At 35.9% G+C, this 10,235-nt stretch overlaps 1 protein-coding gene across 1 annotated transcript; it reads left to right on the top strand.

Annotated features, from left to right (window-relative positions):
- The first annotated feature begins 680 nt into the window (after positions 1-680).
- ppp1r15b (protein phosphatase 1, regulatory subunit 15B) lies at positions 681-4,327 on the top strand. Its single transcript, XM_046864502.1, has 3 exons — positions 681-1,415; positions 2,065-3,122; positions 3,768-4,327. Exons 1-3 carry the CDS (start codon positions 1,259-1,261, stop codon positions 4,008-4,010), a joined length of 1,458 nt encoding a protein of 485 aa, XP_046720458.1. The 5' UTR covers positions 681-1,258; the 3' UTR covers positions 4,011-4,327.
- The last annotated feature ends 5,908 nt before the right edge of the window (positions 4,328-10,235 follow it).

The following is a 10,235-nucleotide window of genomic DNA, read 5'->3' as shown; positions in this document are numbered from 1 at the left end:
CGTGTGTGTAGAGTAGGTGAGATTAACTGGGAAACAGGCAGTGGGTCAAACCACTGTGAGTAAGGGGAGGGGGGAACTCAACTGTTTCTAAATGCATTTTTTGCGTTAGTTTTTTTTTTCTACTTACACAATTATTTAGGTATACATACATATATTTTTCACAATAGAGAGTGCGATATTTTTTAAATAATATTTTTGGGGGGGACAACCCTCGGATGGGGCGGGGGGGCTGTACATGTCCCCTCCGTCCCGTCCCCCCGTCCCCCCCCCGGGATTTACGCCCATGAATAAGATACACTTTTGTGAATTCATTGCAATGTGCGCAATTTTGTTTTTGTTCAAAATTGTGCCCATCAGGGTGCCACGTGTTGCAAGAAAAGTTATTCTTAGACTAATGGCATATAGTGATGCTGATTAAATTATGTTGATTAAACCAGTAAAGTACTTTAAACTAAAAAAATATTTGAAAATTGTATAGCGATAAAGAGTACAGTATCAGACCAAGTGGGGTGTTAAGATTTATAACAGGTGTGCCCTCACATTGCTTATAACTTGTGGACATGGTCTTTGTTTTTATAATTGTAAGTATGCAAATAAAACTTCTGGTTTAAAGTTAAACAAAAACCGAGTGAGGATCAGGGTATTTTGCCCCCGTTTAATTGAATGAGTTTCCCGGTTAAAGCAGACATTACTGAGCAAACACTTCGTAACTACCACTTTCAATTTTGCAAACCTACATGAAAGTCAACCACGCATTTTATCTGTAGTTTCTCTTCTTTCCACTGGACTCCTGTTTTTTTTTTTTTCCCATTGTTTTTCTATGGCAGCCATTACACTCATAGGTGTCAGCAGCCACGCCACATTTTTATGTAACATTAATTACGATATTCATAGCTTTGCTGTTATGTTTATATATTTTGTACATGTTGCCAGAATACGGTGTGCTTCATATTATAATTCACATTTTTGAGCAACTGAGGGTACCCTTGGGAACTGGTACGCGTCCCTATATGCATCTGCATTATCCCTGTACAGGAAGAGGCGGTACTGAGTGACTGCTTTATAAAGCTGTTTGTCGTGAAGGACAACACTTTAAAAACATGGATGATATATTTTATGCTCGACGTTATTAACATTTTTACTGGATAGAGATAATGAGCTTTTTGAAAATTCAAAGCCAAACGATAAGCTGCTGTGTGGAAAGCTCTGCTGAGGAGGATTTTCAGAATACCTGACCATTTTATGCTCCGAGAAAAAGATGGAAAGCATGTTTGGAAGGGCAAGAGAGCGAACCGCGATGCAGCTCTTCAGCCACAGCGGAATGGTGCTTTTACCCTGGACCAGACAGATTCTGATAGTACTATGGGAAAACTTCCGCTTAATACTTCAAGTCATTTGTTGCAGCGTAATGGCAGGTAGGCGATTAATAGACGGATGGATACTTACATAAACACACAACTCTGTATGCTGCTGATTTTGTTTGTCTTTTTTCCGGTTCTTTATTTAACCAGTAAAGGTAAAATATGAAATTGTTTATTTATTATTTATATAGTCTACAAAATATAGCTTTAAGAAAATACGAAATGTTACTATTACTACTAATAATAATAATGTTAATAATAATAACATTTCGATTTTAATAACATTTCTGGAAGAGTAGACACCAAAAAAAAAACCCCAAAAAAACAGGACAACTCAAATATTTGTCTGTACAGTAACGTAACACAAGGTAGACGTCACATGACACAATTTAGAACCTATGGATATACATTTAGATAATTATGCATTAATAAGTTGTGAATTTAGATCTATTTACAATTAGATAATATATGCTTAGCAGCATGCATGACTGACATTTAATCATTTATTACACCTTATAATGGATGTATTAGTTATTTTAATACAGATCCCCTATTATGAACCAATACGTGGAAAGAATAGTTAATAAATTGTTTACAAAAGTCTAATTTGAAATGTATTAAATAATTTGATCTTAATAAGGCCCTGATATGTGTTCTGTAAAATAAAGTGTCCTTATTTCAAACTCTGTTCTTTGTTGCCAAGTTTTCCAGATGTTCAGGTTTGAAGTTCACCTGCGCATCACAGATGACACAGGAGAACATATTCAGCACATGACGAATGCTCATCATGATACAGAAGGTTTCCTCTTGTCATCACTGTTTGAAAGCAACAAAAATGTTGTAGTGGCAGGTCAGAGTTCTTCGTCAAGATTTAACAAGGATCCTTTCAACCTAAACTCACATTCCAGGTCTGTTCTGTCCAATCACGTGAATGACAATTTCTGCTGCTCCCTGGTGGACAATCTGGTTTCTTGTGCAACTGACTGTCTCAATAGTAAAGATGATGTGTATGTAGGTGAGCAGTTTGAATGGAAGCACAGCTTTGACTGGAATTTTAATGCAGACTTAGATAGTAAAGCAGATGAAGAATGTGTACGGTATCTTTATAGTAAAGATATTCAGAAACAATGTGATTGTTGTGCAGGATTGAAATGTAATTTGTCATGGTTAAAGTCCAAAAGTCAAAGTTCAGATAGTGAGATTAGTTGGGGCAGCTCAGACAGTTCCTCCATTGATATGGAGCGAGAAGATAGTGATGGACTATGGGATCTTCTTAGATATTCCAATGATCCATACCACCCACTTCACTTCACAGCATGTATCTCCAGTGCAATTGCTAGGAGAACACAAACTGGATCAAGTCAGCAAAGAAATGAGATCACATCAACATTATCTAGTGTGTCATGTTGCTCAGATTCTATTGAGCAAGGAAACAAAGAAACTGTCAACTCAGAAGACGAAGAAGAAGCATTGTGGAAATCTCTGTCCCGAGATGATGACCCTTATCACCCATTAAATTTTAGAGCTTCTCTCAACAGTGCACACACAATTAGAGACTGCCTGGAGAAAAGCCATAAAATATCCAGAGAACACACAAGCACTAGATATCCCAAGCCATTTTTGATGCAAAGGCAACTTATCAGTCACCGGTGTCCTCAGTTGTGTGTGGAAAAGCCGGTGAAAGTGCCCTGGAAAAGATCCATAAATAAGATTGTTGATGCCAGCATGACAAAGACAAAAAACATTTCTACTGTGAAAAAGGTAATAATCATAATAATAATAAGAATAATAATAAGAGGGATATTTATATAGTTATTTATCATATTATATTTTATAGCAGATTTAGAAGAATATTTATACAACTGCTTGCAATTATGTACATAAATAATGGCATAGGTTAACGTTTCTTTTTTGTTAATTATTTTCTGTTTGCTTAATAACTATGGCATGTCAAGGTACAAAGTCTACACACCCCTGTTAAGGGTTTTTGTGGTGTTAAGCAAAAAACAGAAAAAATAAATAAATAAAATAATATATATTGAAGTATGTGCACTAATACACAATAATTCTTTGTTAAAGCATCTTGATTCGGAACCTTTGAAGCCATTTGCTTTTATGTTTTGGTTTTGTGTGTTCAGAATCATATTGGAATGTGAAATAATTTTTACTTCAGAAAAATCTACATTTTTAACAAGGGTATGCAGACTTTGTATGTTCACTGGATGGTCTGATTAATTAATTACTTGTTTTGCATCAGCCTTTATTAGTTAGTTAATGTAAATTGAAGCACATACAATTTATGAACAAATCAAAAACGTGCTAGTGCTTGAATTAATTGTCAATTATTATGTTATTTTTACTTTTTGAACTGAAGGCAATGTATAAATATTAAGTTTGTTTTCCCAGGTGAAATTCTCTTCAGTTGTACAAATTCACAAGATGAAAGCCTGGTCATTTGCTCTTCAAGCAAGCCGCAAGGGGCCGTGGGAGGAGCATGCTCGGGATAGGGACCGTTTCCAGAGAAGAATTTTGGAAACAGAGCAGGCCATTGGACATTGTTTCATGCCATCACACAGAGATAAGTTTTTGATCTATCATCAAAGCATACTCTCTCAATGTGTTCCAGAAAGACTTTCTAATTTTAACTGAAACTGTGGACTATTTTAACAACTCTGCTGTGTTGTGGACAAATCTCTTAGAGTGGTACTGAAAATGAAAATGTAACAGCTGTTTTTCATAAATTTAGGAGACATATACGGTCAAATTTGCAAAGCACATATATTGCATACGTTTTTTTTATTTTTTTATTTTTACAGATATAGAAATATGTCAGATACTTGTACATATGTCAAATCTATTTCAAAATATTACAAAAATTGTCATTTTATATATGTAACATATTTTCCAAAATACATACATATACACACACACACACAGGAGTGCAGAACTATTAGGCAAATGAGTATTTTGACCACATCATCCTCGTTATGCATGTTGTCTTACTCCAAGCTGTATAGGCTGGAAAGCCTACTACCAATTAAGCATATTAGGTGATGTGCATCTCTGTAATGAGAAGGGGTGTGGTCTAATGACATCAACACCCTATATCAGGTGTGCATAATTATTAGGCAACTTCCTTTCCTTTGGCAAAATGGGTCAAAAGAAGGACTTGACAGGCTCAGAAAAGCCAAAAATAGTGAGATATATTGCAGAGGGATGCAGCAGTCTTAAAATAGCCAAGCTTCTGAAGCGTGATCATCGAACAATCAAGCGTTTCATTCAAAATAGTCAACAGGGTCGCAAGAAGCGTGTGGAAAAACCAAGGCGCAAAATAACTGCCCGTGAACTGAGAAAAGTCAAGCGTGCAGCTGCCAAGATGCCACTTGCCACCAGTTTGGCCATATTTCAGAGCTGCAACATCACTGAGTGCCCAAAAGCACAAGGTGTGCAATACTCAGAGACATGGCCAAGGTAAGAAAGGCAGAAAGTCGACCACCACTGAACAAGACACACAAGCTGAAACGTCAAGACTGGGCCAAGAAATATCTCAAGACTGATTTTTCTAAGGTTTTATGGACTGATGAAATGAGAGTGAGTCTTGATGGGCCAGATGGATGGGCCCGTGGCTGGATTGGTAAAGGGCAGAGAGCTCCAGTCCGACTCAGACGCCAGCAAGGTGGAGGTGGAGTACTGGTTTGGGCTGGTATCATCAAAGATGAGCTTGTGGGGCCTTTTCGGGTTGAGGATGGAGTCAAGCTGAACTCCCAGTCCTACTGCCAGTTTCTGGAAGACACCTTCTTCAAGCAGTGGTACAGGAAGAAGTCTGCATCCTTCAAGAAAACATGATTTTCATGCAGGACAATGCTCCATCACACACGCCCAAGTACTCCACAGCGTGGCTGGCAAGAAAGGGTATAAAAGAAGAAAATCTAATGATATGGCCTCCTTGTTCACCTGATCTGAACCCCATTGAGAACCTGTGGTCCATCATCAAATGTGCGATTTACAAGGAGGAAAACAGTACACCTCTCTGAACAGTGTCTGGGAGGCTGTGGTTGCTGCTGCACGCAATGTTGATGGTGAACAGATCAAAACACTGACAGAATCCATGGATGGCAGGCTTTTGAGTGTCCTTGCAAAGAAAGGTGGCTATATTGGTCACTGATTTGTTTTTGTTTGGTTTTGAATGTCAGAAATGTATATTTGTGAATGTTGAGATGTTATATTGGTTTCACTGGTAAAAATAAATAATTGAAATGGGTATGAATTTGTTTTTTGTTAAGTTGCCTAATAATTATGCACAGTAATAGTCACCTGCACACACAGATATCCCCTAAAATAGCTAAAACTAAAACTACTTCCAAAAATATTCAGCTTTGATATTAATGAGTTTTTGTGTTCATTGAGAACATGGTTGTTGTTCAAATTAAATCCTCAAATAAAATTAATCCTCAAAATACAACTTGCCTAATAATTCTGCACTCCTGTGTATATATATATATATATATATATATATATATATATATATATATATATATACATATATACACGTGTATAGAATTTATATTGTCTATTGTAAATACAAGGATAAACATATTTTGTGTGTGTGTGTGTGTGTATGTATGTATGTATGTATGTATATATATATATATATATATATATATATATATATATATATATATATATATATATAAAATATAATATACAGTACAGACCAAAAGTTTGGACACACCTTCTCATTCAAAGAGTTTTCTTTATTTTCATGACTATGAAAATTGTAGAGTCACATTGAAGGCATCAAGGGCTATTTGACCAAGAAGGAGAGTGATGGGGTGCTGCGCCAGATGACCTGGCCTCCACAGTCACCGGACCTGAACCCATTCGAGATGGTTTAGGGCTGAGCTGGACTGCAGAGTGAAGGCAAAAGGACCAACAAGTGCCAAGCATCTCTCGGGGAACTCCTTCAAGACTGTTGGAAGACCATTTCACCTCTTGAAGCTCATCAAGAGAATGCCAAGAGTGTGCAAAGCAGTAATCAAAGCAAAAGGTGGCTACTTCGAGGAACCTAGAATATAAAATTTCAGTTGTTTCACACTTTTTTGTTATGTATATAGTTCCACGTGTTAATTCATAGTTTTGATGCCTTCAGCGTGAATCTACAATTTTCATAGTCATGAAAACTCTTTGAATGAGAAGGTGTGTCCAAACTTTTGGTCTGTACTCTGTGTGTGTGTGTATATATGGATGGATGTGTGTGTGTGTGTGTGTGTGTATGTATGTATGTATGTGTATATATATATGTGTGTGTGTGTGTGTGTGTGTGTGTGTGTATGTGTGTATATATATATATATATACACACAGTTGTGTTCAAAATTATTCAACCCCCAATGCTGTAAATGGTTTTAGGGAATTTAGTGTACATTTGTAATTGTATACAGAATGAAATCCTACAAGGACTTCTTAAAGAACCATATGCAACTAAAATGACATCAATTAGTTTTGTAATACAGTAGTAAATGTTTCTTTTGTGAATTCTTCATTGACATAATTATTCAACCCCTTAAAGACTACCACTCTGAAGAACAGAGGTTCAATGAAGTGTTTTCAATCAGGTATTGAAAACACCTGTGGATATCAGGGAGCAGCAATAAAGCCTAATAAGCACCAATTAGGCAGCTTTAAAATGACTGATACTCAGCTCCTTCTAGACATTTACTGGTGTGGTTACAAACATGGTGAGGTCAAGAGAATGGTCCAGGAAGACAAGAGAACAGGTGATTACTCTTCACAGGAAGGGCAATGGCTATAAGAAGATTGCAAAGATGTTAAACATACCAAGAGACACCATAGGAAGCATCATTCGCAAATTCAAGGCAAAGGGCACTGTTGAAACGCTACCTGGTCGTGGCAGAAAGAAGATGCTGACTTGACTGCTGTGCGCTACCTGAAGCGTAGAGTGGAGAAAAGTCCCCGTGTGACTGCTGAGGAACTGAGAAAAGATTTGTCAGATGTGGGTACTGAAGTTTCTGCTCAGACAATACGGCGCACCCTGCGTAATGAAGGCCTCCATGCCAGAACTCCCAGGCGCACCCCCTTGCTGTCCCCAAAGAATAAGAAGAGTCGACTGCAGTATGCCAAAAGTCATGTGGACAAACCACAGAAGTTTTGGGATAGTGTTCTGTGGACTGATGAAACAAAATTAGAACTGTTTGGGCCCATGGATCAACGCTATGTTTGGAGGAGGAAGAACAAGGCCTATGAAGAAAAGAACACCTTGCCTACTGTGAAGCATGGCGGGGGGTCAATCATGCTTTGGGGCTGTTTTGCTTCTGCAGGTACTGGGAAGCTTCAGCGTGTGCAAGGTACCATGAATTCTCTTCAGTACCAGGAGATATTGGATGACAATGTGATGCAGTCCGTCACAAACCTGAGGCTTGGAAGACGTTGGACCTTTCAACAGGACAATGATCCCAAGCATACCTCCAAGTCCACTAGAGCATGGTTGCAGATTAAAGGCTGGAACATTTTGAAGTGGCCATCGCAGTCACCAGACTTAAATCCGATTGAGAACCTCTGGTGGGACTTAAAGAAAGCAGTTGCAGTGCGCAAGCCTAAGAATGTGACTGAACTGGAGGCTTTTGCCCATGATGAATGGGCGAAGATACCCGTAGATCGCTGCAAGACACTTGTGTCAAGCTATGCTTCACGTTTAAAAGCTGGTATAACTGTAAAAGGATGTTGTACTAAGTACTAAGATTGAATGTCACTTGGGGGTTGAATAAAACTGATAATGATGTGAGCTCAGAAAAGACATTTGTGGTTATTTCATTATAAATGTTATGTTATATTTGTATGACCTACACGTGCCTCTTTGATTTAATTGTAAGCAGGATGACTGAATGATCATAATCAATGTCAAACGGACCAAAACAATCAATTTCAGTGGGGGTTGAATAATTTTGAACACAACTGTGTGTGTGTGTGTGTGTGTGTGTGTGTGTGTGTGTATATATATATATATATATATATATATATATATATATATATATATATATATATAATTTTATTTTATTTTATTTTTTATTTTTTTATTTATTGTGTGTGTATATGTATATATGGAGAGAGAGAGAGAGAGAGTATGTGTGTGTACTGTATGTGTGTGTATGGATGAATTAAATAAATGTCATATAAACTGATGAACTGTTCATTAAGCTTGCGCAATACATAAAATTTACTCTTTTCTAATATCTTATTATTACTTACTTTAGATAACTACTTTACACTTTCTTAATTCTATTAAATAAATGGTCGAAAACGTTTTGTTTTAAAACATTTATTGTTGGTTTACTATTGCTTCCAGAGTCAAAAAAGCAAGCAGCAGGACATAGTGCAGTACTTAAATTAAAGTAATTGTGTAACATGTCTGCCAACAAGCAGTGTGCCAACAAACGTGTGCCAATCAAGAAGGAACCAAATCTAACATAAAACATAAACATTATTTTCACATTTTTAAAGTGACATTGAGATATCACTGCAGGTTTCGGAAATTAATTTGCACTTTTTCCTGAGCTGGAGCTTACAACACTGCATTTGAGTGATTGTCCCAGACTTGAGTAAAAAAATGTTGAAATAATGCCACTCCCAAAACTCACATATATAAAATAAATAAAAAAAAGAGAGCGAAACATCAGAGAGGTTGAGACATCAACCCTTTTACAAAGAAATTACATGAGTAGAGTTGTTTAATTAAAAAAAAGAAAAAAGATTTAAAAAAAACATCCCGCAATTTAGTGATATTCAAGTATATTTCCAGCAAAGTTAAATGAACGTTGAGATGACAAATCATATAAATGCAATTTGCTTAAATATGATGCATAAAGGCAAGTGTATATCAGATTTGTGTTAATATCCTATAAATGTTTACATTTATAGAACATTCATGTTTTTTTGAGAGTTAGCATATTGGCAAAGTAAAATGTACATCGAGATGATGATGTTTAAAGAAACATAAACATGTAATATGCAAAACATGATGCATGTAGTCAGCTGACAGTACATCTTATGACATCTTATAAAGATATTTATTAAATCCAGATCAATTAAATCATAAAAATAGTTGTTTAAGTGTAAATTATTTAAAAATTTAGAAAACAATTACCTTGTAAAATCTCCATATCGTTTTATCCAAATGTTCATTGTCACTGAGTCAATATTGCAGGAAGTATTCCCCAAGACTTGCCACCATTTAAGTTTTTTATTTGTTTTCCTGTAAGTTGCATAAGCAACATCTACATTTGTGCCTTAGGGCAGCAAATCAGTTATTGGGTATGTAATTTGATTAAGTTTCAGATACATTACATTCATGTTATAAAAGAGTAATTTACATTATTTGAATTGCTTGCTTCTATTCAAAGAAGAGCTTGAATAATTTCATTTCCCTGCATTTGGTAGATCTATATCCAACATCAGAGATGCCTAATATAAGCCTCTCAAAATTACTCAAAACACTTACCTCTCAAATTACTCTCTAGGAATGTATCAATGTTGAATAGTTCCATGAGCAAATTCTACATTAACATTTATGTGACACTTGTTTCACATAGTAAATAATTCTATAATTCATAAATCAGGTATCTAATATATTATGTTGTACTTTAATGTATCATGAATGGTGTTACACTATTTATTAAAGTATATGTATCCTACATATGTATAGAAACATTAGCTTTAAAATGGCGAATGTTTTCCACATTTGTACATGTACTTTATTATATATGTCTCAAGCAACCAATAGAACCAATAAAATGTTCACATATATTAACTATCATTTTATATATGCAGTATGTTGTTATATGGATTTCTGTATATATTCC

This window comes from Silurus meridionalis, chromosome 13 (genome assembly GCF_014805685.1).
Source record: "Silurus meridionalis isolate SWU-2019-XX chromosome 13, ASM1480568v1, whole genome shotgun sequence".
In the NCBI taxonomy this organism is placed as follows: Eukaryota; Metazoa; Chordata; class Actinopteri; order Siluriformes; family Siluridae; genus Silurus; species Silurus meridionalis.
This window is presented reverse-complemented; position numbering and strand designations above follow the sequence as displayed.

Bases quoted from the DNA above. Each gene is read 5' to 3' on its own strand.
- ppp1r15b (XM_046864502.1), top strand. From the start codon at position 1,259: ATGGAAAGCATGTTTGGAAGGGCAAGAGAGCGAACCGCGATGCAGCTC. The intron at 1,416-2,064 runs GTAGGCGATTAA...TTTGTTGCCAAG, and splicing joins TTGTTGCAGCGTAATGGCAG to TTTTCCAGATGTTCAGGTTT. The intron at 3,123-3,767 runs GTAATAATCATA...TTGTTTTCCCAG, and splicing joins ACATTTCTACTGTGAAAAAG to GTGAAATTCTCTTCAGTTGT.